General features: G+C 38.2%; 2 protein-coding genes across 4 annotated transcripts in view; one reads left to right on the forward strand and one right to left on the reverse strand.

Annotated features, from left to right (window-relative positions):
- The window catches only part of CEP70 (centrosomal protein 70), a 261,992-nt gene that overhangs the window by 166,414 nt on the left and 68,034 nt on the right, over positions 1-27,544 (forward strand). The window lies entirely within an intron of this gene.
- FAIM (Fas apoptotic inhibitory molecule) lies at positions 8,125-26,426 on the reverse strand. 2 transcript variants are annotated; one of them, XM_069063879.1, is made up of 5 exons: positions 26,293-26,417; positions 17,305-17,440; positions 16,092-16,320; positions 12,042-12,091; positions 8,125-8,782 (listed from the first exon to the last, which is right to left on the reverse strand). In XM_069063879.1, exons 2-5 carry the CDS (start codon positions 17,413-17,415, stop codon positions 8,633-8,635), a joined length of 540 nt encoding a protein of 179 aa, XP_068919980.1. In that variant the 5' UTR covers positions 17,416-17,440; positions 26,293-26,417; the 3' UTR covers positions 8,125-8,632. The 2 variants fall into 2 exon arrangements, with proteins under 2 accessions (XP_068919980.1, XP_068919981.1); XM_069063880.1 differs by lacking the exons at positions 8,125-8,782; positions 12,042-12,091 and adding an exon at positions 14,515-14,747 and having other exon boundaries at positions 26,293-26,426.

The raw sequence follows: 27,544 nt of genomic DNA on the forward strand, positions 1-27,544 counted from the left end.
TTATCTTTATAGGCATATCCTTATGTTTCTTTAATACTGCTTTATATTGTCCTTGTGTACAGAATAAATGTTATACTGATTCTAATCTGGTATAGACGTGTTCATTATCCTGTGCAATCTGATCCTGAAAATAGAGCAGCTGCATGTATCTCCTTAACGAGGAGTTCCTTCCTAAACTCTATAGGCCTTCTAGGAAGCAGTAATAGGGTAGGATGTCCCATAGACAACTCCAAATTTGAGATTTCAGGAGTCTAGCTTTCTATTGAGAGAAGGGGAATTTTCTGGACACAACAACCCAGGAAGAGAGAAAAGTACCACACACGTGTCCTCACTTCTGGGAGGCGCGGCAGCATGCGTGATACGGAGGGGCAAGCCACCTGAATTGTCTTCTGTATGACAATGAATTATGTGAATGATGTGAGTCTGATGGGGGAAGGGGGAAGGAGGGCTTCTCATGCAGTCCCAAAGGTATTCCACTTCCAGGAGAGAATGAACTCTCAGTTGTACCACAAGTTGTCTGCAGGGCTCTTGGTGCAGTGAAAGACAGACTTTTTGGAATTTTAGTCCAACAAGTACAAGTGTGTTTCTCTTCAGGAATCAGTAGTGCCATGAGGTTTAAAGTCTTTCAGGTTTCCATTGAGTTTAAAATGGGTCAAAAAGAGAATGTTGGAGGTATTGTCAAACCATGTTCAAACTATGAGGTAATACTGTGTGTAGAGGTTAGAACCCTGTAGAGAATTAAGACCCATCAGAGAGGGAGAATTGTATTTTTATTTTATTGTGTTTTATGTTTTTGGCACTGTTTATGGGCTTCTGGGAGCCTGCACCCAGTAAGTTCAGGGTGTTAGGCAACAGGTTATTAGTTACAACCATAAACTCATCGAAGGGTATAGCAGGGGAGGCCCTGAGTTTTAGCAGCTAATCCACAAAATGGGTAATAATCTGGAAATGATATTATCCTTAAAAAAAAAAAAGACATTACCCTTGAGTTACCCTGTTAAACCCATCACTCCCTTCTGGGGCCTATAAGGCCAATCATTTGACTACACAGTGAAAGGAGGGCTCTCTCCCTCCCAGCCAGGACCTCTGATTTCATTGGTGTAGTAGGGAGTGCCTGGTAAGAAAATTTCCCATACCAATATAGATCAGAAACTAATTGTTGGGCAATTTAGTCTTAGAGATTTGCCTTAGGGTCACGCACTATGTATCAGAGGCAGAATTTGAACCCAGGCCTTCTTGACTAAGAAGCTGGTTCTCTATGTACTGACAACAGGTAATGAGGATTACTCCTTAGAAGATGTGGGTGGGTGGATGTGCGTGTGTGGGGGAGAGGGACACCTATTATTTAATAACCTGAAAGTCAACATGTTGAAAAATGAACTCCTTATTTTCACAACCATCACTACCACCATTAAAAATCTGCTTTACCTCATGACATCACCAGCTTCTCAGTTTTCCAGGCTTATAACCTCAGCAAACATCTTTGACTCTTCCCTCTTCCTCACCCCCACATCCAATCAGTTGCCAAATCCTCCTCGTGCTACCTCTAAAATAAATTTTGTCTTCCTTCCACACCCACTGCAATTTCCCTTGTCAAGCCTTGATCCCTTTTCACCTTCCATTAGCCTCATAATTAATCTTCCTATATCCAGCCAATCTCTTCTCCAATCCTTACTTTTTTTTTAAACACAAAGTTCAAATCATTTTGCTCCTTAGCTTAAATATAGAGGCTCCAAATAAAGTATAATTCTCCACACCTCCACAGCCTATCTCTAATATGTTCCCAGCTCACTTCACATGACTTGCCCTTGTATATTTTACGTCCCAAGTAAATTGAATCACTCACTAACTTTTCTTACTGTGTCTTTTCCCACCACAATGCTTTTGTCCCTCCCATCACCCACACCTGGAATGCCCCTCATCCTTAATGAAATCTCTACCTTCCTCCAGAGTCCAACTCGGGTGCCACCATTTTCAATAAAACCATCTATAAGACCTTATCTCCCAGATGAACGTAATCCCTTCCTCACTTTTCCCATATGTAGCATATTGTCTTGATCTCTCCTTTGTAGATATCACATTTCCACCTTTCATTTTGGTTGTTTATCTACATTTAATTTTCAGGTGGAGAGTAGATTCTGTACATATCTATCTTTGGATCCCAAGAGCTCAGCACAGTTCTTATACATACGAGGTACTTAATAATGTTAAATTGTAATTAAATGGGCAAAAAATTAATATTAAGTTAATTATTTAATTAAAAATGAATAATAAAAATTGTTGGGGATTAAAATAGGTTTAATAACTGTGAAACAAGCCTTTCCCCCTTGTGATGGGAGCAAACACATGATCCCTTCCTCCAACTGTAGGAACTTGGATTTTTCCCAGTAGGCCACCTGCACTGGCTTGGTGCTAAAAGAATTGGTACTTTGGGATTACACAGTAATATCTTGGCCTAAGTGATGACAGCAGGGAGAAGGGGATGAATCAAAGAGATTTGTCTTTGCAAATGCTAGTATTTCTACTCTGTTTATTGTTTTTGCTTTGCAGGCCATAAATTCTGCTTTCATTAATTCTTATTTCTTTTTTGAACCACTCAGGAACAGTGTGTTATGTGTTACTATGTTCTCCTCAAATGCCGCAGGGTTCTCTATCTCATCGAGTAATAGATTATGTTCCTTTAATTTGCAGTATTTATTCATAGAAACCTGAATTTGTTTATGAGATCTGGAGGATATATTTCCTTCTGCTGTTACTATTTTCCCTGCTTATTTATCTGCTTATGTTCAAAGTCCTTGAGTTTTCTTCTTCCTGAAATCTTTGGTAATTTCAAGGCGTTTTTTTTCTGCCTTATTTTTCTCTATCACTTTCTGACTCCGTCTCGTGATGGTGGCTTCCTTGGGGACTCGATATGAAATCAGTCACCTTCCATGCTACTTCAACAACCTAGGTCTCTGCCCCAAGCAGCTTTCAGGTGATCAGAACTAGCCCCAGATGGATCCTGTGCTCTTTCCCTCATGGTTAATGGAGTGCTGCACAGCCCCCCCTCTACCCCTTCTCCTCACATGCTCAGTGTCCTGTCCTGCTCTCCCTGCTCCTTTCATGGCCCTGTATCAGTTCAGAGCTTTGCGGCACTGGTGTTACTGGGTTGTCTGCCCTGGCACTAGTTCTGCTGCTTGTGTTATGGGGTTGTCTGCTGTAGCACTGGCAGTTCAGGGCTTTTCAATGCTGGGGATACAGGGTTTTGACCCCCAGCAGGCTTTTGCATCTGAAGGTTTGGGCTGCACTGTCTAATGCAGCCAGGACAAATTTTCAAAGCCTGGAATCACCTTCTCTGGGGCATTGGAAAGAGGGTTGCAGAACATGGTGTGAAGTTGGGTTTAGTTGCAAGTCTTTGTGTCCTTGGGGTCTAGCATGTGAAATGTGGGGAGGGTCACTCAGTCTGTTCAGGGTCAGTGTAAGACAAATAAACACAGCATACTGCAGGAGGGCTGCTAGCACAGGTTCACTCTTGATCTGGTCAGACAGGAAAGACCCTAAGAAGGGGTTAATAATTTTACTTTATTCTAGTCTAGTTTTCTCAGAAGAGGATTGCTAATAATGGCAGCACAAACTCCTACAGTATTCCCTAATCACCCTTCACATAGGGACCAGGGAGAAGGGGGGCAACTACCCATATGTCTCAATAGGGTCAGTCAAGACAGGCACAACTTGTGCATCCCCTAAATCCCCTCAAGCCTCAATGGGGGCCAGTTGAGGCGAACACAGATTCCCCCCCAAGCCTTGATGGGGGCCAATCAAGGCATACACAGCATCTGTGCACTCAACCCTAAGGTTCCCCATTCACTGACCAATGCACCAACTAGCTTTATAGGGGCAACAAAGAAGGTACATTGCCAGCAATAGCCTCACAAGTTTACATCACCCCATCCCTATATCTCACTGCGCAGTCTCAGTAGACGTTTATATTATTTATCATTATATAATGCTGCACAAGCATGGTGGAGATGTTTTGAACCATAATTGTAGGAACTCCTAATACCTGGAAAACAAGAGATTGTTATGGCTATGGATCCTGGGAAACTGAACTCTAAGAAATAATAACAAAAATTCACTTTACACACACTAAAATCCACCTTACTTACACTAAAAATTCACCTTACAGTCAGTTAGTGTCAGTTCATGAGTTTTGTTTTCTTATTTTTCCTTTTAAACCTTTTGGATTCTGGGTGTCCTACATCACAGCGAGATTTAAAGCTGCTTTATCTTTGGTGCAAAATTTCTGTTTTGGAGAGGTTGGAGGGATCAAAGAAAAATGTCTAGTCTGCCCTCTTGTTGTTCACATGACCCATAAGTCAGAATCAAAGAGGACTGGTAACTGAGACAAGAAAACCTGTTCACTCAGTAGAACTTGAAAAATAGCGACTCCACTCTCAGGTAATGTCCTTCTTCCTTTCTCCACTGAACCTGCCCTTAGGTAAAGCAAACAAATTAATTGCCATTGCTAGCTGATGCCTTCTTCATTACTTCCATTCTATCCTGGCACATTCACTAAGAAATCTCTCCTTTGCAGAGGAGGATGGTGACAACAGAATAGGTCATAGGTCATGCCTGGTGGGAAGAAGGAAGTGTATGGACCTAATTTCATGAAGAGTTGAAGGTCACACTGTAGGAGGAAGGGCCAGAGGAAAGGGTGAATGCCAAAGAAGCCTCCAAACTTTCATTGATAGTATGAAAAAACTGGTACAATACTTAGCAAAAACTAAGAGTACTTAGATTTAAGTAGTTATACAAAAATACTTTACAAAATACTGGAAGAGGATGGAAGATTCTGAACAATATTCCCCGACAACGGCAAGCATCAGATATGTTAACAAGCCAGTAGAAAGCTTGGCTTGAGTCCCAACAAAACAATATCAACCTCAGAACAGATGAAACTAGGAAGGACAACAGCTACACAATGGAACATCTGCCAACGCTTCTCTAGTATTCTGGTCTTCCTAGCTATGAGATCATTGGTCAGTCAGTCAAGCATTTATTAAGCACCTATCATATGCTAAGGCATTGGGGATACAAAGAAGGACCCTGCTCTCAAGGCACAGTGGAATGCAGGAGACAAAATGCAAATGACTATATACAAGCAAGATATATGCAAGACAAACTGGAGATGTGCAAAGTAGAGAAGGCACTAGAATGAAGGGGAATTAGGAAAACTTCCTATAGAAAATGGGATTTTAGCTGAGATTCTATGGAAGCCAGGGAAACTGGGAGGCAGAAATGAAGGAGTGTTCCAGGCATGGATAGCCAGTGAAAATGCCTGGCCAAGAGATGGAGTTTCTTTTTCAAGGATGTGTGTCACTGAAATCACAAGGTACACGGGGAATTGTCGGGTCTAGGAAAACTTGGAATGGTTGGGGGGGAGAAGAGATAAAAAGGGCTTTGAATATCTGAGGATTTTATATTTGACCCTGGAAGTAATAGTAAATCACTGAAGTTTATTGAGACATGATCAGACCCATGCTTTAGGAAGATCAATTTGACAGCTGATGGAGGATAGTCTGGAGTGGGGAAGAAACATTAATGGCATCAGATTAAACACAACCAGATACATGTCAGAGCTAAAAAAGGAAAATAGCAGATTCACACCTCCCATGTAAGCTTACTCTGGGCATATTTGCATTGAATGGAATGGTGTACAAAATCACCCATACCATTTATTCTTCTTTGTGTATGTATGTATATGTATGCATGAGCACGTCTGTCTGCCAAGCGTAATGAATTTGTCTTAAGTTAAATATTACATATAATGTAACTCCATTGTACAAGCTGCTTCAGATGCAATCCCAGAGGTGGTTCTGTTAAATGAGCCTTGGATTATCAGCATCAAGGGAGGCATAAAACAATGTTCACTAAAGGTGTCTGCCATTAATAATGGATGTTCCACAAAGTCCAAGGGAAGACGGCTTTCCATAGCAAGGCTCTCTAGATCTTTCTGTTTGCAACACACTGATTATTCAAACAAGGCCTCTCCACAATAAAATCTACTTATTCAAAATAAATAGGACTAATAATCTACAGAGGGAAAAAATAAGTGAACAAAGAATGTGTATTAGGCAGAATGCAATGGAATATATGGCTTATTTATAGTCCATCTTCCCTCTTGACTTGGTTAACAAAATAAATAATATTCCCACTCAAGTGAGGTCACCAATAAACTTTTTTATCTAGCCACCCATTTTCTTTTAGAATTCATTAGCTTTCAAGGGATACTGAAAGGCCTTCAAGGGAGACCCAGGGCACTCACACCGATTCTCAATTTTTACATCATATAAGGTCCTGATGTTGCATGCTTTTACATCTCATGATCCTGGAATACTAAGATCTCCAAAGGCTCAAAATTGTGAATGACTCAAAGCCACAATGGAAGATGCACACTGTCTTCGTGATATATTGTTGTATTCTCCTTGCTAGTATTTTATTTTTTATTATTATTTTTTTTGCACCAGTATTCATTAGGGAAATTGGTCTATAGTTTTGTTTTTGCTTTTCCTGGTTTAGGTATTGGTACATTTGTGTCATAAAAGGAATTTGCTAGGACTCCTTCTTTGCTCATTTTTCCAAATACTTTATAGCAAAACTAACTTTTAACACAATGCTATGGACTAGTGTTATTGTGTTAACAATACTAACCTAGCAGCTAAAAGCCCTGGTTCCATCACTTATTAGGTTGGGGGGTCTTTGACAAGCCATTTAACTTCTCTAAACTTCAGTTTCTTCATTTGTAGAGTAAGACTAATGCCTGCCCTGTCTTCTTCACCGGTTATTAGGAATAAATGAGAATGTTTGCCGATCAACATTCATTAAGTGCTTATTTGGTTCTAGGCATTGTGCTAAGCCCTAGGGATATAAAGAATGGCAAAAAGAGCCCCTGCCCTCAAGTGGCTGATACTCTTTTTTTCTGTCACAATGTCTTTTTTCCCCCTCCCCTCAGGAAAAAACTCCAAAACAAAACAGTAGTAACAAATAAGTATAGTTGAGCAAAAAAAAAAAAATTCCCATATTGTCCATGTCCAAAAATTTGTGTCTCATTATGCATATTAGGCCATGACCTACCCATGAGAAGGACGGTAGCATTCCTTATGATTCTCTAGAATCATAGTTGATAATTGATTGCTCAGAGTTCTTAAGTCTTGTCTTTAAAGTGTTGTTATTGTATAAATTGCTCTCTTACCATGTTTCCCCGATAATAAGACACTGTCTTATTAATTTTTTTGGACAGAAAAACACCAGAGGGCTTATTTTCAGGGGAGGGCTTATTTTAATGAACATTGACAGCAATTTTAATAAACAGGTAAATGTGAACAAAAAAATGTACCTTTATTCAATAATGAATTCAATAAAGAATAGGATGACACGCTCACTGCTGCAGCTCTGATTGGATGCAGCTCCGAGCGCGGCGCACGTTTTACCCGGGGTGCGGGGGACAGTGCATACAGAGGGTACCGTAATGTAGCGTGTAGCGCAGGGGATCACCTTCACTACAGTAGCAATCTCAATAGGGCTTATTTTCGGGGGAGGGCTTATTTTAGAGGAATCTTACACAGTAAGGGGAGGGCTTATTTTCGGGATAGGTCTTATTATCGGGGAAACACGGTAGTTATGCTCACTCATTAGGTTCATATAAGTCTTCCCAAGTTTCTCCAAAACTCTCCCTTTCTTTATTTCTTAGAAAACAACAGTATTCCATTACAAGCATATACCATAATTTGTTCAGCTCTTCCCCAACTGAAGGGTATTGCCTTGGTTTCCAATTCTTTGCCAGTTCAAAAAGAGCCGATACACACACACACACACACACACACACATATACATACACACATATTTTCACATATAGGTCTTTTTTCTCTTTCTTTGGTCTTACTGGGATGCAGACCTAACAGTGGTATCACTGGATCAAAGGGTGTGCACAGTTTAATAAGTTTATAAGCACAGTTCCAAATAAGCAATTTTGGAACCTACTTCTAACATTCTGGAACTTCATATGAGGCAATAGGTTTTGCCCTGATTGTGTCATCTGTTTTCATCACACATCATGCATAATTCACAAAGTAGATAAACTACAACTGAATTTCAACAAATTTTTTTATTAAAATCAGATACTGATAACACTAAATATTCCCTTCCATGAGAAATCTTGAGAAAATGTTTATTTAATTGGTTAAAAATGAGAAAAGAATGCTAGTATGTTCCAACTGTTTTAAAGACAAATGGTACCTAGCTTCAAGAGCTGAAAAAGACAAGTCTATCAATTTCTTTAAAAAAAAATCAGCACCAATTTTATTACAGTTTATTATAGTAAAAGTTCCCATCTTTAAAACATTTGCTATTTTAGTCTACACGGTTTCTTTTACTCAGTGTTATATAACATTTTACATTATTTACAAAATAATTTGCATTACCTAAGATTATACATAATTCATTTTTCTTCTGTTCCTCAAAGAGAATATTAATTTCACATAACTAGAAAATAATAGCACAGACTAATTGTATGGGGAAATACAAATTAAATTACCACAGTAATTTTAAATCCCTGATTTTTTACTTTGCAAGTATCAAATTTAGAAACAGGTAGTCACTCCAAAGTCTCTGCAATTTCTTTATCATCCACTATTAGAGTATGAATAATCCCTTCTTTTCGCTTTCCACTACTGACAGCCTTTATATAACATTCATGATTATCAATATTGAAGTGAGTTTCAGTTCCATCATCTACAAACTCACCCTAAAAGAGCAAAAAAAAGTTATAAAAAATTTTCATTCTTCTTGACATTCACAAATATTAATATTACTAACAAAAACAAGCCATTTAAAAATAGACAGTGAGATTAAAGGTTTACAATTGTGTTTTCCTGTTAACTTTGGAACATAAATTAAGTTAACCATTTCTATAAGGTAACCATTTACTGTTATCTAACTCATTAGCTATCTGTTCCATCTTCTTCCTGTAATCTGCAAAGGCATCAAGATAATCCCTGTACTCCTTTAAGAAATTTAATGCTACAATTTCCCCCTGTCTTGATATGCTTCCATGGCTGAATTCTCCTCATCCTCACATCACGATGGAAAAGGTTGATACTGTCTCTGGAAGAAGATAGGGTGAATATACATTTGGGTTTCCAGGGTGGGGGAGCAAGTTAGAGGAGGACAAAGGAAACAGGTAGCAGCTCTGACACTATTTAGGCTTCCTTTGGGTTTGGCTTCTAGTGGTACTCTGAAAGACCAAGACAAATACCAGATACAGGGGGAGGAAAGGTGATAATAAATGGTAAGAGCACTGGGTTTGAAATCAGGGGACCTGTGCTAATTAAAAAAAATATTTATTAAGCACCTTCTATATGCAAGGGATTGTGTTTTCAAGTCAAAGCTCTGTAACTTATTATCTGCGTGATGTTGGACAAATAACAAACCCTAGTCTTTAAATGAAGGCTAGACTAGATGCCCTTTAAGATCTCTCCAACTCCAAAGTTTTATGTTCCTATGAAATTAATAAGCAATCAGATTACTAGAAATGACTTAAAATTTGGGTTGTAATGTTATGAAAACATTGGAGTACTTGAGTATTTTTATGCTTGTATCTAGGAAAATGACTGCATTTTGGAAAGAACATTAGATTTCAACTTATCTATTGAACAAAAAAGCATATTCTTATTGTTAAAGAACAATCTACTTATGCCTATATTCACCTGTACTTCAGATTTTCTGATACAGATTCAGTAGCATCATGACTATCTATTTTGAGAACGTGCAATTTATGAGATCATTTTGGCACTGTGACTAGAAAACGGAGATAATCTTTGTGTAAAAAGATAGATCAAGGTTGTTGACTATCCTAAATCTTGTTCATAACTTTGACCCTTTTGGTTTTAACATCCTCAGTTATGACGATCACATTAAAATTTGTTTAACACACATTTCTTTACTAGGAGACTTTGGGTATAATACTGAGTCTCAATTTATCCCAGTTAATTCTGTTGGCTACCAAAATAGGCATGGAAACTGGCTTTTTGTATGTTTTGGCTTTCCATAAATCACATCTTGGTAATTCCGGAGGCAACTGATTGTCAAAAAAAAAGGAGTTAAGGAAATTAGTTCATAATTTGCCTTGTTTGGACTGAGGCTGACAAAACCAGAAGTATATTGTTAAAGAATTTCTACTAGGAAAATTCAACAGCTGTTGGATTAATTTAAAACAAGACATGTCAAGCGGCTAGAGAAGAGCACAAAAAAGAATTCTATTACAACCTCTACCCATTTTAAATGTTTTTCAGAGAATGGAAATAGGAATAAATCACTAAACTACTCATAGGAGAAACAATAAGTCGATGCTACAAAATAATGTAAAGCAAGACCACTTGATTCTGCTAGTAATAACTAAGGCTTTATGGATTTTCTTTTTCCTTTTTTTCAAACATTTTTCAGTTAGAATTTCTGACAGAGGCCTTGATAGTCAATGCAAATTTCCTTTCACAGGGAATGTTCAGAAGTAAAATGGTGATCAATTAAAAAAAAAGTACCTATAAAACAGTAAGCTAGTAAAAAGGATTGATGTAACCATAAAATTATTGAGAATAACCATACTAATCACTAAAATGAAAGTAGAGGCAGCTTGGTGTAGAGGATGCAGCTGGCCTTAAAGTAAGGAAGAAACAGGTTAAAGGCCTGCCTCCAACACACACTGTCTATATGATTTCTCAGTGCCTCAGGGAACTCTCCAAAACCAGAAGCTACAGAGCTGCTACTGATCATTATTGATGGCAGAGGTTTCCTTACTGAGAGTTCCCTATAGTGATGACATCACGGCTCCAAACCAATGAGTGGGACATATTTGTTTGTTATTTGGATATAAGGAGCTGCCTCTCCAGCAGATTCATCTCAGTTCCTAGACCATGCTACTCTTTTGTTCTTCTTCCTACTTAATGTTTCACTGGCAGATAAATGAATAAACTCTAATATCTATCTATACCAAATGTAAACCTATTGATACAAAATTTAACCAGAAACAGCACATGTCCAATAACGACAGTCTCCTGCCTTTAAATATTTCTGGCACTCATTTCTACTCATTGCAAATACAGGACAAATATCTAACACTATGAAGAGGTAGTGTTGGTGAAGTAAAATGGATCTAAAAAATGTGCCTAAGTTAGCACACTTAACACCGCTTAAAAATTCCCATTGAGCTACTTCACTTCTCTCATACTCCTTTCTATCCTGTTTGTTTTCAGTCTTCCTTGTCAATCTCTGCTCCATTTTCTACAGATTTTTTTTCTGTTAACCCATTTCTGATTCTTTTTTCTGCCTTTCTTACACTGCACCCCTAGTTGTAGTTTGACTACAACTATAATTTGTAGCCCTTACATGGCTAGAGGGTGTAGTGGATTTGGAATCAAGAATATTCAAATAAAAATACTGTCTCATATTTACAAGCTACGTGCCCCTGGCAAGTCACTTATCCTCTCTCAGTTTCATTTTCCTTGTCTGTAAAATGAGGGAGTTAGACTTAGTGGCCTTCAAGGTCCCTTTCAGCTCTAAAACAGAAATCCTATGATCTTTTTTTATTTTATTAAAATGCTTTATTCTGTCTATCTGTATTGTCTATTTCCAAGAGTCCTTGCTAAGATATAACTAAATCTTTGCTTTTACTCTGTAGAGTATAATATGCGTATTTGTACCAAAACACCTCAGTAGTTCTTTTTACAAATGGAAGAATCTGTGTGAAGTAGGGCAAGCAGATAATCCATGCTGTTTCCATTACATATTAATTTCTACATTCATACCTTTCTAGTCACTGCCTAAGAAAAAGCACCTTGAATTGAATATCAGGATGATTTAACACTTAAAAAAACCACAACCTTACAAGGCCTTAATTATTTACATAATACATTATGTCTGGGAAAACCTGTTTTTTGAAACATAAAGAACATTTCAATGCCAATTATGTACAAAGCATGAATCTAGGTAGCACCAAAACAACTACTTACTGCTGTCTCCAATTTTTTACCATTGCACCAAACATCCATAGTATCTTTCTCTGTAAGTAACAAGAAAAGAAAAGACTAACTTTGAGAACTTTATGTTAGAATTCTGTATTTAAAGGGGAAAAATCATCTTTAATAATAATATTTCAGAAAAATTATTCTACTTTGTTGCTTTTTAAAAATTCCTTTTACAATACAAATCCTTTTACTATGATACTTACCACCTTTTCATGGCTTTGACATTCATCTAAATATTAAAGAAATTATAAGTGTTTATTCTTTATCCACAGACAAACACAAAATAAACCTTTAAGACAATAATATCATGGTCCTAAGACACCATGAAATCACATTAAAGGCTAAAACTGCCATCATTAAAGAAGAAAGGAACGCAATTTAATGTATGCCTAGAATGAATTTTCCTAACAGAATGTCTTTTAATATCAGTGAACATTTTAAAAAAATTGCTTCCCAGAAAAAAATTTCCTTACTTAGAGACCCTGGTGATATAAGCTGACAAAAAAAATAGCTTAATAAGTAAATGATGAACAGAATTTCAGCTTTAATTTAAATTTCCCTCATCTAGTGTCAGAATGTTTGGTTTTGGTATTTTCCTTGTTTTTATAATGGCAGTATTTGGAGGTAAACACATAATGACTAGGGAATTCAGAACATTAAGTACTCAGTAAATGACATTGACATGCTATATAGTAATGGTTCCCATCTTGTTTTTTTTTAAATTCAGAAGCACAATGCAAATTCCTAAATTTCCCATAGTTTACACCTAGGTAGGTGTATGAGTGTGCATTTGGGGCAGAATAGGGTGAAATGGGAAGGAGACTCAGTTCATAACCACTCATGAAAATTGTTACCTATATAAAGGTAGAAAAGGTGGATTATATCAATGGAAAGACCAGGACATACCCTAACTATACTAATGAAGAAATAAAAATTGTGTAAGTATACATAAACTCAAAACAACTATGATCAACTATTATGGAGGCAGGCTAAAGCTAACTCAGATCTGCAGACTAATCATAACTAAAGTAAATCTCAGACATTATTCTAATCTAAAGGATTAGAGTGAGGTTCATTGATTCTGGGAGGTAGGCACATAGAGAGAACCAGGGATGGAAGGGTCTGAATCTAGAGCTGTAGGGAAAGCTTAATCTGTCACAATGTATAAAGAAGAGCCTTTGTGGTACATTTCTATATCCTAACTTGGCAAACATTGTTGAAAGGAATCATAGCTTAGTATTGAGACTTGAGCAGTTTACTCAAGATCCCTACCTTCCTAGAACTAAATTAGTAGCATTCTAGTACTATCTAAATATAAGCTTAAATGTTAACAACTCATCCAATAACATTTTAAGTGCTGTGATCTCAAATCCATTCTATGACAAATGGCAGATGCCTAGAAAACATTCCATTTATGGTTTGATATTCTGTCCTTCCCTAGATTCCCTTTCTCTATATCAGTCAAGGTTCCTGTAGGAGGTGAGTTTTGTGCTGGCCTCTTTAATACTAGCATACCACTTATGAGATACTATAGTATACCACATCAAGGTTTCCTTTTGCCATCATAAATATTCCATTATCTGTTGATTTTGCTTAGTCTATAAGAACTGAAAAATAAAGATTTCCTTGCATCTTCTTGGTTTTTTTTCAACAGAAAATTAAATGTTAAGTACTCCAGCTACTAATCGATGCCTCACAATGTATGTGGCTTTCATGTTAAAAGCCTATACAATAGTATTCTAATCCATTCCTTCTTTTCCTAGTAGTAATTCATCGAAAATATGCTAGAAGACATTACAAAAACATAGGTCCTAGACTAAACTTTCTCAGGTTTCCTAGGGTATGTAGTAGGAAACAAAGTACCCACATAAGTGAAATCCAAGGAAAAATCAAACTTCATCTTAGCCAATAACCTTCAACCTTTTAATCTAACAGATTCTTTTCCAGAGCAACAAATAGTAGAACTGACAGATTCGTGTTTTATTTCTTCTTCTGAAGCTCTGATGGTGTTGCTACTGAGCAGATTTCAGAAAGCAGGTAAAAAGGGAGGAACAGGACCTAAGAATAGATAATCCACAACTGGATAAATAAACCCCATGAAAATTAAAAGTCAATCTAAGGTTAGTAATTTTGTAAGGACATCTAATATATAAAACCATAGGAGTCATAGGTTTAGAGTTGGAAGGGGCAATCTAGTCCAACCTGTCTATTATGAACGCCCTTGTGACAACACACAACAAAATAGGTAATTAAATGGCAGCAATTCCTTTTAAAATTGTCATCTTCAATCGCAAAGTTAAAACTGGTTAAGAATAATTATCTCCTATAACTGTATGTTATGTCTCATCATCTTCAATAATCAATACTCAATACTGCTTAAATATATCAAGGACTTAAAGCCTTTCTTAGAATTGTATATTTCTATGGGTAATTTTTTCTTTATGGAAGACTATTTTTATTTCAGTTAAGTAATTCACATTCCCTTAATATACAAATAGGTCATCATAGACAAACGATTAAAAATAAACCCAGGCCCCTGTGTTACAGCCTTAAAAAAATATGAGTGGTCTAAAAAAAGAAATTTGCAAATGTAATACCTTATGCTTATATTTCCATTCTGGATTTTCATGATGTTTATGTGGGGACCCAAGAATACTTGTTCCAAGCAAATATTTGTATACTTACAGCTTACTAGTTTGGGAAGGAGGAGGAAATAAGAATAACAGAAGAAAGGTGGTATCATTAAATACTGACAATACCAATACAAAATTTATGGAACAATCAGAATTTAAAAACTCTGAAAGATTTCTATTAGAAATATCTTTGCTTAGGGAACAAATTCTGAGGAATAAAAAGTCTGTTCCCTATCTGGTCTATCAGCACACTGTATGTTACTGAAAATTTGACCTCTGACACATTCCTAAAATAAACTTTAGTTACATTCTCACCCTCGCCCCAAAATACAAAATAAGTGCTTTAAGAATAGGGATGCTTATGTTTCCTTCTTTATATCCCAGCACCTAGTACAGTATAAAATGATAATAACAACAACAGGAAGAGCTGACGTTTACATAATGCTTTAAGATGTGCAAAGTACTTTTAATCAGTAGTTCATCTGCTCCTCACAACATGCTTAAAGTTTGGATCTAGAAAAAAAATCTCCCTTACTTAAGTTCTATAAACAAACTAAGTCTCTGATTTAGCTATTTCCTATTCAGACAACGTTTTGCATATTTGTCTTTGAACCTAAAATGTCCTTAATGCAATGAATGTATGTTATCATTTTGTATACTTAATACTCATTTTCAAAAACAGACTTGTAAGAGGGAGAATTTAATTCAACTACAAATATTAAAAAAAAAGTTTGTCCTTGGGATAATTCTCCTATTTTCAAAGAAAGGTTAGTGATGTTATTAACAATAATAACAATTACTAACAACGGCTAGCATTTGTGTGGCACGTTAGGGTTCATAAGGTGCTTTACACATGTTATCACGTTTGATTCTCACAACCCTATGAGGTTGGTGCTATCATTATTACCATTTTACGGGAGACAGTAAATCTTATTAGATATAAAATACCAATATACACTACTGCCAAAGCTAACAATTTCAGGCTGACAAGACTCTTGGAACATGTAAATGTGGTACACATTTGTGGGAAAACTATTTCTAATGGTTCTGGTAGAGAATTCCAAGACAAAATTGAGAAACAGCAGTCTCACTAATGGCATTTCCTTCTTTAAAAAGACAGTTTCATGTATTCCTAACAATGTAATACACAAAAACTTGGACTTCAAATAAGTTAAAAACACTCATCCATTCATATAAAACAATTTCCTTTAGAATCAGCACATCAGAAGTAATCTAACAAAATAAAAACTAGGCTACCTTGGTCATCCCCATTCAATGTTTTTGTGAAAGGTTAATGCCCAAGAGGAAAAACCAAGTTAAACATAAAAGATTTAAGCCACCCAAAACACAAAAAAACCCCAATAAATGATTAACAAATGTTACAGAAGCAACATAAACTTACCCAACACAATTCTAAAATCCATACCATCCAAATGTAAAACCCAAGTATTTGTTGTTTTTGATCTGTTCTCCATATATTTCTTGAGACTTTTCCCATCGATTTCCAGAGTATATTCATAAGCAAAACCACTGACTGCATCTATGTTTATGGTAGCTTTTGTTTTTGCAGCTCCAACACTAAATGTTTCTTTGCCCACCAGTTTGAACATCCATTCTCTTCTTATCTCTTCCTAAGTAGCAAAATATAAAAGCAGAATAAGAAGAAAATACTAGAATGATATATTCAGTTCTAGATAAGAGACCACTTCCATCTGCTTCATCACAAATGCCTATCTTCACTCATCTTTTTGAAAATGGCCTGAAGTGCTTAAGCTGCTTGAAGGGACACTTTCAGTTTTCCAGGGGAGGTGAGGTGGCTTTGTCCTGAGGGTTGATGATGTCTAGCTCTTGTTCTAAAATGTCTCTTCCTATATCCAGGATCTGCCTCTTTCTCTCTCTCCCCTAAAGTAACAGGACACAGAATGGGAAAGTTCTGGGAAAAGGGAGTGCAGAGGACTAAGAGGGGAGATGGCAAGCAAAAACCCCTCCCAAATACTTAAAAATAAACCAAAAAACTGTCCAACAGAAACCAGGATAAATACTGGACATGCGAGACAAGTAAAAGTGAAGATCAGGCCCCCTGGGGGGGGGTGTCAAGGGGAATACTAGAATGGACAAATGCTTAGTTAATTAAAGTGAATTATTGGCCCCAAAGTCATGGAATGAATTTAAATTCCCAGAATCAGTTATTCAAGCTGGAAAATGTCTTAAGTAGAACCCCAAGTTCCCACAGGGTAAAGTATTGCTACCTCACCATTCTTGTCGGAGGAAACAATTCTGTCTGTCCTAGCGAAGTTCAGTTGCAATTCACTAGTGCCCACAATTTTAAACTGACCAATTTATAAGCAGACAATTAGCAAGAACTGCTTAACACTAAACATAATCATACAAGTTATGAAATTCATCTCAATTAACTAGTGCCAGAGATTATAATTACTGCATTTATAACTATCATTAATCTTTTTAAAGGATTGTAAACCAAGCCAGAAATCTGAAAAAGAATTTTTTTTCTGGATTCAGCTTTAACTGTTCACAATAATTAATCTACATGCCAGACAGGTATAAACCACATATACATATTACATTTATAAACAAGATATACATTTTCTTCCTACCTTTCCATCCACATACACAACACGTTTTCCTGAAGTGGTCCCATGTTCAAACTCGATCTTATGAATACCATCACTTAAGGCAACATCCCAGACTGCTACAAGATCTGTCATTGTTCCTAAGTGGCTGTAACAAGATCTAAGGGAATGAAACAAAATAATTTTTATGAAATTAAAAATAATTATAGCCAAATGACAAAACCATTTGCCACATAAGAAAATACCTGGTTTTAAAATGAGCCTGTTAACTGCATGTTAAGGAGAGACTATTCAAGAACTGACCAAATATAACTTTTTTCTATTCTATCCAGTCTTCCCAGTCAGATACAAACTACTGTACATAATTATAGTCCTTTAATTCTAAACAAAGCCTTCTTCATTTTAATAGGATTAAAAATTTATTACTCCTGAATAGAACACCCTGCTCCAGGATACAGCTTTGTAAGGTCAGTCTTTTAAAACTAAAATACAAGTAATGTTGAATTCTGTGTTCTCCTACATTGGCTCAATTACTATAAATAATGAAAATCTTCTAATTCAAGGTGGTAAGTTTATTATAAAAAGTTTTATTATGCTAGTGATAATCTACATTTGATTGAAAGAGAGAAGTAATTTGAACTCAAGAAAAATGAATGCTATATTCAAAATTCAAACAATTAAAAAATGCATGTATCTATATCAACTTTTTGGTCAATCTGTTTTTTTAAAAAATGAAGTACAGTTTACCACAAACTTCTGATACTTTATATGTGAATTTATATGACATTACTTCTTGATCTGTGCCAATGGTTTGTTTATATTCATAGTAAATTTATAGATGGATATGATATATATATTAAAAAATAGCTATATAAAACATACCTTTAATAGTATGTATATTTTGATTAATGTATTTATTACTATAGAAACACAATAGCAACCATTTATATTTTCTGGATGCCCAAAACAATTCTTATTTTTTCCATATCCTAGTTTATATTGCAATGAAAGCTTTTTACCTTACTTCATCTTCAAAGAGAGCAATCTCATCTTGGGATGCCATAGTTATCAAAACAGCCTTTAATCCAATTAGCAGCCAGGAGAGAGAAAAGCAGAATTGCAGCAAAGAAATATTGAGAGCAGCAAAGATTACTAAACTACTAAGTACTTTTGTTATCCATCCATTTGGGTCTGTATAGTTTACAAAGAGAACTTTTGCATATCACAGAACTGCCATCTTTAATCTGTAGAGCATAATCTAAATTGTGCAAAGTACGACCAATTATACTTTTTCCTGTCCTTAAAACTTACAAGAATTTTTTTTTGAGTATCATAGTAGTTTCAGTCATTTAGATATGAAAGGGACCTTTAGACTCATCTAATCTAATCCCCTAATTTAAAAGGGGAGTAAAAAAGGCTCAGAAAGTTTAAGGGATTTAATGTCAAAAAGCAAGGTAGAAGCAGAGCCAGGACCTAGAATCCTAGAATTGACTAACTGGTCTTGGTCAAATTCATCTTCTGATGAGTAACTGAGTTACTGCTTCATATATATTCCAATGTAAATCAGAATTCACTAAACCCTGAAGATTCCCAGATTCAGGACTGCTACTATACACAGTCAAACCAGCATGGGTTCAGTAGTTTTCTACTAACTCCTTTATGCAGCCCTAATATGAAATCAATGCCTTTATGTCCCTACTTGTCTTTTAACATAAAAAGGAAATGAGTAGCCCATCTTGGTTGGAGACAATCAGAAACTATAAAGTGTTTAAGAGAAGAATTAAGGAGAAATTGGCAACTAAAAGAGGTTCTCCCCCCCACCCCCAGTTTAAGAATATAAAGAGCAAAGAAAAAGGAAAGCTCAGAAAAAATCCAAACAAAAGTCCAAGTATTTTGTCCAGCAAATAAATCCCGGTTTGCCCACCTCTTTGTGTCAATAGCAAATTAAAACACTTTTCTATTTCTTTTTTTTTTTTAAAGCAATCAGGGTTAAGTAATTTGCTCAAGGTTACACGGCCAGTTACTTTTGGGTGTGGTGCTGAGTGTCTGAGCCCGGATTTGATCCAGGTCATCCCAACACTGGAGCCGGTGTTCTTACTCACTGAGCCACCTGGCCGCCCCAACACTTTTCTATTTCTAAAGTCATTAGTAGACTCATCCCCCCAAATAGGGAAGGGTTTCTTGTAGTCATAAAAGCACACAGAATGCACATATGTAAAACAAATCCCTAATCCCTATTGTTAAACTGAATAATTCTGCCAGTATTAATTTTTGCCTCTACAAGTCACTGAAAAAGTACTGATTCTCTTTGTTTGGGGATCAGCTAAAAAGAAAGATAATTGTCATGATTTAAAATTTGAAGTGTTTTTATTTTCATGCTCATACAGCAAACATTTATTAAGCACTGGCGAAATAATAAGGTACTGTTGGGGATGCTACAACTACCACCACCACAATCATAGCCACAACCACAACAACATAGTTCTTGCTCTCAAAGTATTTACTTTCTAATGGAATCTTAATAGAACTCTGCATTCTATTATCTCCTCTCGTTTCTAGAACCTACAGTATGATGGAAAAGCTAAAAGCTTATTATAATTATGCCTGTTAGATACTTAGTAAAGTACAATTGTATATACCATTTATTAGTCACTGTTCTCAAGCTGCCCTGTGCTTCCAAAGTCAGGGAATGTGTGAAAAGTGTTTTCAATGAAAAGGCTGAACTCAAAATTAAGTAGTAATAACTGTGATCCAAATAGTAATAGCACTATTATGATTATGATTATTATTATTATTAGATGTATATAGAACTTTACAGTTTACAAAGTGTTTCCACATATATGTTGTGCTCTATATAACAAACTAGACTTAGGAGATCATCAAATCTAAGAGAATCATGGAATTTTGAAGCTGAAAGGGCTTTTAAAATTCATCTAGTTTAATCGACTGATTTCACAGTTAAGGAAAAGGATTCAGAGAGGGATTTAACAACTTGTCCACCTAAAGCCATATACAACAACGGTAAGTTAAAATGTATGCCTCCCAACTCTTAAGCAACTATTTTCTTTACTAAATCACTGTATGTATAAATCAACAGACATAAAAGTTGAAAGGAAAACCCCAAATTAAATATCTATCATATAAATCCAACCCATCTTTAACAGGCAAGAAAACTGTTTTAAATTAAGTGTTTCCATTGTCAGGTTGACCTCTTTTTCCCCCAGCTTTTTGGAGGTGGGAAGATGGGGTAATTTGGGGTTAAATGACTTGTCCAAGGTCACTTGGCTAGTAAGTGTGTCAAGTGTCTGAGGCTGCATTTGAACTCGGGTCCTCCTGACTCCAGGGCCAGCACCCTATTATTCACTGTGCCACCTAGTTGCCCCTCAGGTTGGCTCCTTATGGCAAAATTTCTATTAGCCATTTAACTTCCAATTCATGGTGAGCAATAAATTACAGTTTTAAGTATGTTTTGTGAAAATCACCGAACTTTTATAACAGAATGATTTGATTACAGTGGCTATTATGACTGCAAAGCTATTGAGACACTAGTATCTATAATAAATACAAAAAGGCTTTTGTGGCTGTGTTGATAGAGGAGAAAGATCAAAGGATAAGCATTGCTTTTAAAATTCTATTCAAGAATAGGCACACACACAAAAAAGGTGATTGATAGGAACAATAAAGGACTAAGGACTAGCAGAGCATGAACCTCTGGACAGGATGATAACAGATGATGAAAAGAAGGCAGAACTATATAACTTCTATTTTTTCTCTCAAACAAATGATTTCTCAACAAACTTGTACTGGAATGGATAGCAAAAGTATTTAAACGGGAACTGAAATTTAAGATAAATGAGTACAGGCAAGACAATTTAGCAAACTTCACTGAATCTAAGTCACGTGAAAATGTCCATTCAGGCTCCTGAAAGCTCCAACATCTTGCACTCTGAAATCCTCTTAATCTAGTCACAGTCCTATGTCCTTCTACCTTTTCTTTGTCTCACTCCTTCCTGATCTTGCTTCATCATCACCATGATCTCTGGTTCATCAGTATGCAGATGGTTATTACCTACTGAAAGATCTTGGCAAAACTGAGATAATCTGGCAAAACTGAGAGAATCTACCTGTCTAAATCTTAATTGTGGGAAAATGCTTGTCCTCCTCACTTCTCCTGGGAACCTTTCAGGCTCAGCTTAAGTGCTACCTCCTTTGAGAAGGCACCAGTTGTGAGTGCCCCCTATCACATTTTTATTTTGTATATATCCTTGATCTATTTGTGAACTTACTGTATGACATTCACTAGAATGTAAAGTCCTCGAGGGACTGTCTCACTGCTGCGTTTGTATTCTTGGAGGCTAGCACATGCATGGCACTTAATACTTAATGACCAATTGATTCAATACCTTTCCCTATTTCCCTAATGTATCACTGATGCTCTGGCCTTGCTTGCACAGTCTTGACCCTCTCCTACCAACACTGACATAGGACATTATTCTCTACCAATGAGTCCCTTGCTTCCCTGTCCTTCTATCATCTGTAGCCTTCTAATCCTTAGCCCTCAATTGCTCCTACCTAGCCTTCTCTGCTTCTATTCCTAAGCCACTGAACGCTTGCTGAAGGTTTTCATGAACTTACACTGTCTGTGTCCACTGCAAATTCATGTTACTTGACCTCAAATGGGCTTTCACTATTATTGCAAGAGATCTTTTTATTGATTTCTGATTAACTTCCTTCTATCAGCCTCTCACAACTATTTCAATAATTTCTTTTCTCAACTTCATCTCCTCTGTTTCCCTTTGTTTCCCTTTGTCTCATCAGAGAACCTTCTCTCACCTATTTTACTGGAAAAAAAAAAAACAACAAAAACTGAAGCCATTCTTCATAAGGGTCATCCTCGATACCAGGGGTGGGGAATCTATGGCCTTGAGGCCACATGTGGCCCTCTAGGTTCTCAAACGCCGCCCTTTGACTGAATCCAAACCTCACAAAACAAATTCCCTTAATAATAGTATTTGTTGGGGTGGCTAGGTGGCTCAGTGAATAGTGCACTGGCCTTGGAGTCAGGAGGACCTGCGTTCAAATCCGACCTCAGACACTTAACACAAAACTAGCCGTGTGACCTTGGGAAAATCACTTAACCCCAATTGCCCTGCCTTCCCCCCTCCAAAAAAAAAATATAGTATTGTTCTGTAAAACTTGGACTCAGTTAAAAGGCTAGCACTCAAAGACCTAGAAAGCCACATGTGGCCTCAAGTTTGCAGGTTCCCCACCCCTGCTGTCTACTTTAAAAACGTTCCATGAAGACTCAACTATCACTTCTTTCTTTACTTTATCTTATCGCAAAGGACAAAGGTCCCCTTTTTGCCAGGGATAAACCTTCTATCCTTGATTCCATCCTCTTTCATCTTCTCTAGGAATTTGTTCTATTGATCATTTCCAACCCCCTTCCATCCCTTACTACCAGTTCCTTCTTTACTGACTATAAACAAGTCCTTTAAAACAACAAAATCAAAAAACCCTCCACTGTCATTGCCACCACTTCAAACTATTCTTCTATTATCTCCCCTATAATAATAAACTCCTAGACAATGGTCTATACTCACTACTTGCTATCTCTACGTCCTTAACACTTACTCAAAATTCAATTCCAATGCAGTATGGTTTCTGACTACAAAATTCTACAGGATCAGCTCTGAAAGGTCACTAATGCTTAATTAATAAATCTGGTGGCAGTTTCTTAGGTCTCATCTTCCTTCAGCCTTTTGTAATACTTGGCCATCAAGTCCTTCTTCGTGTTCTACTATCACCTCAAAGTCAGTATAGGCAAACCAGACCTCATTATCTTCCCCTCACGTCTCTCCCTTTTTCCTAACTTCCCAATTTCTGTTGAGGGTACCACCATCCTTCTAATCACCCACACTTACAATTTTAAAGTCATCCTTTCTCACCCAGATGCAAAATCTTGTCAATCCTAACTCCATAATTTATCTCCCATTGATGCATCACCTTTTCTTCCACTCACATAGCCACTACCACAGTTCAGACCCTCATCACCTTTTATTTGGATTAATTTTAGAAGCCTGACACATCTCCTTATTCTTTCCTAATTTAGCCTTCCCCTTCGCTGACAACCTCACACCAGTCATTTCTTTTGACTAAAAAATGGGTTGTGTGTGACACTGTGTATGTGAATAATATAGATAATAATTGCTTTGGGGCAGCTAGGTGGTGCAGTGGACGGAGTGCCCAGCCTGGAGTCTAGCTCCTGGGCAAGTCACTTAACACTGTTTTCCCCAGTTTCCTCATCTGTAAAATGAACTAGAGAAGGAAATGACAAACCACTCTAGTATCTCTGCCAAGAAAACCCCAAATGGCGTCTCAAAGAGTCAGATATGACTGAACAACAAAAAATAATTATTTTACTTAATTAGAAAAACAACTAACAGTTTAAAATATTAGTAACCACTAACTATTCATGTGTTATCAATCACAGAAAATGCACGCTTTGAACTCAGGTCTTCCTGACTCCCGGCTGGGCACCCTGTCCACTGCACCGCAGCTCTGACCATGTCACTCCTTTGCTCAAGAACTCCAGCAGTTCCCTACTCTCCTATTTGTCATGTAATGTCCTTTGCAATCTGGTTCTAACCCACCTTTGCAGACATTTCATATTCTTTCCTTCATGCATCATGCTGGCATGTAAACGATTCTGAGTTCCCCAAAAAATATGTATGCCAGGTCCTACCTACATCTGGAAGCTTCTACTATGCTGGAAAGGATTCAAAATACCAGTCAGGTGACAGATATTTATTGTTCCAAGTACAAACTAGCTTAAATTCAGAGGTTCATCATGAGAAGAGTGACCACCAGACATGTGGCTAACTTCAGCAACTCAAAAATAATATGAAAATGAAAGGCTTGTGTTCTTTATCAATCAGTTGAGGAAGTATTTTCACTGACATCAAGAACCTTTTGAAGTATACAGTATGAGAATTTGTATATTCTTTTGGAGTTTGTAGTAATAGGATTTGATCTACAATCAAGAGTTGATGGTTACTATCTTAATTTTCCTCATTTGAAGAATTAAGAATGAATCAAAGGCAAGCCTTGAAATCTGTACATTTAACACTTTTGTTTCTTTGGATCTGATGATTTTTGTTTTTTGAAGAAATTTAAGAGTTTGGCCTTGGAGAACTGAGGTGGTGTTACCTCCATCTTTAGGTGGCTAGGTAGTGAAGTGAATCAAGTGCTATGCCTGGAGTCAGGAAGACATCTTCTTGAGCTCAAATTTGGCATCAGACACTTACTAGCTATGTGACCCTGGGCAAGTCACTTAACAGTTTTGTCTTGTTTCCTCATGTGTCAAACAAGCTGGAGAAGGAAATGGTAAACCATTCCAGTATCTATGCCAAGAAAACCCCAAATGTGGGTCACAAAATGTTAGAAATGATTGAACAACCACCTCCATCCTTTCAAGGAAAAGGTGGAGGGATTGATTAGGATATAATATGGTGCACAGTCAGATTCTGTTGGTGTATTGTTGGTTATGCTGAACTGCCTTAGTTAGAAAAATTATTTCTTACAAGAGATGACTTGATGGGTGAGGGAGAGATATATTCATGGGTAAAATTGATGTGAAAACAAGACACCAATGCAAATTTTAAAAATAAAATTTTAAAGGACAAAGTTTTTAAAGTTGCAATCTAGTTATTTCTAAATTATCTTAAAACATTTAAATTTTAGAAATACATGTTACTTTAAACCAAAGTAGTGCATTAAGTACCAGATTAGCAATTTTAATTCTAGTCATATGGATTTTAAAAATCAAATAGAATAGAAAACTTTATAGTGTATGTGTGTGTTGGGGAGATTTAAAAATTCAGGTGGATAGAACAGGAAAACAAACTATTTATGTGTATGAGAAGAGGAAGATTTTAAAACGGAAATGAACAGGATAGGAAAACTGTATGCGTTTATAAAGTCTTTACAAATAATTTGCAGTTTCACCTACCTAACTGTTAATTTGCAGTCACCACAGCAACACAAACCTAAGTCCTACAAATTTCAAAGCAGGATTTTAAGCATCATTTCTCGTTCTTCCTGACAACTCCGACCACTAAAACACATGGGACTGTCGAGATTCCCACTGAACTTATATGCAACTATATTCCCGCCCCCCAACCATATATCAACAACAACAAAAAAAAACTTCATGTTGCATTTCTTGGCGTTTAAATTTTAGAAACACGTGTTACATTTAGAAATACATATTTCCAAGAAATCTACTAATACTCAGAGGAGCTACTGTGATTTTGGTCGCATGGATTTCAAAATTGGACAGAACGAGAAAACAGAATTTCTACTTCTTTTTAATGTTTTTGGTGAATCCCGGGGTGGACAAATCCTAAGAGGGACCGAGCGATGTAAAGCCACGCCCACGGGGTGTGTGTGTGTCTTATTTACCCAAAGCTCGCAAAGAACTGCCGCTAGCGACCAAGTTTGTTTGCGGTGGTTAAAGCCGCTGGGTCGAAGCCCCGTGGGGCTCTGCGGGGGTCCCGGCGGAGCCCAGGAGCATCCCCAGGAGGGGACGGGCAGCCCGGGCCGCGCGCGCCGCCCACCGAGCCCGGGAAGGACCGAACCAGCAGTTCTCGCCCCCTCCCCCCCGCCGGCCTCCTCCCCGTGGGCACGGCGGGTCGCTGCTCCGGGGCGCGGGGAGGGTCCTGGGGAGATGTGGCGGCCTCAGGCCGGGGTGGTAAAGGGGGGAGGAGGGTGCGCAGACGGCAGGGAGGCGGGGCGCCCCGGGGTCGGAAGAGACTGGCAGGGACCGGAGGAAGCTGGAGGGATGGGGGACCGGCCGAGCGGCGGATCCCCAGCCCGCGCGCCCGCCCGCCCGCCCGTCCGCCTCCCGGACTGCTTTCCTCCCTCCTTCCTTCCCATTCTCCGAGACACTTTCCCCAGCGTGCTCCAGCGGCCCAGTCCCCGCCCTTGGCCCAGCCCGGAGAGCCCCCTCACCCAGCTGGCTGCCCGTAGCCTCCGTTCTTCTCGCCGGCTCCCTCCACGCCGCTCCGCCCCCCTGCTCCCGCCCCCGTGGCAAAATGGCAGCCGCCTTCGAGGGGCCCGAACTGACTCGCGGCCGAGCGCGAGGCGCAGGCAACTACGGTGGCCCCAGTGGCCCCGAGCGAGCGCGGCGCGAGGCCTGGGCTGAGTCCTGGGGGGCCTGCCCGGGGCTCTAACGTGGGTTATTTCCTACCCCCCCCCCCCCCCTCCCCAGGCCTGGGTCTGCGTGGGTAGAGCTTCCCCAGTAACTCTAACGGAGTCCTCCGTCCATCAAGACTCAGTTTCCCCATTTGTTAAATGTTAATACTTAAAAGCACCGCGTTCCTCGGATTGTCGAGCGACGTCATCAGAGTGAGCAACTCTTTGCTGCACCTGAACAGGGCACTGGACGTCTCCCATCCCAATGCATCCACGCCTTCTCCCCCGCTGTGGAACTTCTTCCAGTGCTCCTTCCACAGATCTTCCATGGCCGATCGTCGCCGCCTCTGACACCGAAGGGCTTCCTCTAGGTCTTTTAAGACCCCGCAGATGTCAGTGCAACTTGGCCTGTGCCTTACTTTGCGTCCCCGGCTCTGACAGGCTGTCAATATCTTTGTCCTTTACGTGACCCTGGACGAGTCAACCTCGCCAGAGTGAGTCAACCTCCCCAAGGGTCTCCTTACGACACAGTGGCCTTTATGTTGCCACTGCAGCGTTGTTTCTTCTCGCACTGTGGCGTTGCAAGTTTCAGTTCAACTCATCGAACTTTGTGAGGCATCTACTACGGGTAAGGTATGTAACAAAATAAACCAACCCAGCGACTATATAACCCTCAAGGAGCTTACCTTCTACTGGAAAGAAGGTGACATAGAGAGAGGTAAGTGTTATACAGGAGAATCTTTTATAGATAACATAACATAGTAGAAAGAACCCTGGGTTTAGAGTCATAGGACTTTGGTTCTAATCCTGACTCTGCTAATTACTACAGTAAAGTGTGCTGCCCACGTGTGATGGATGCTTGTTGTCCTTTATGCTCAGGGAGCACGGGTAAGACAAATAGCACTACCACGCAGGAGGGCTGCTGGCACAGACTCACTCTTGATCTGGTCAGACAGGAAAGATGCTAAGACAGCTTTGAAGGGGTTAATAATCTTACTTTATTCTAATCTAGACTTCTCACAAGGGTTGCTGATAATGGAAGCACAATTCCTACCGCATTCTCTAATCA

The sequence above is a fragment of the Petaurus breviceps genome, unplaced genomic scaffold (genome assembly GCF_028583685.1).
Source record: "Petaurus breviceps papuanus isolate PSGF00001 unplaced genomic scaffold, PetGlider_PUasm1.0 90604, whole genome shotgun sequence".
NCBI classification, from domain to species: domain Eukaryota; kingdom Metazoa; phylum Chordata; class Mammalia; order Diprotodontia; family Petauridae; genus Petaurus; species Petaurus breviceps.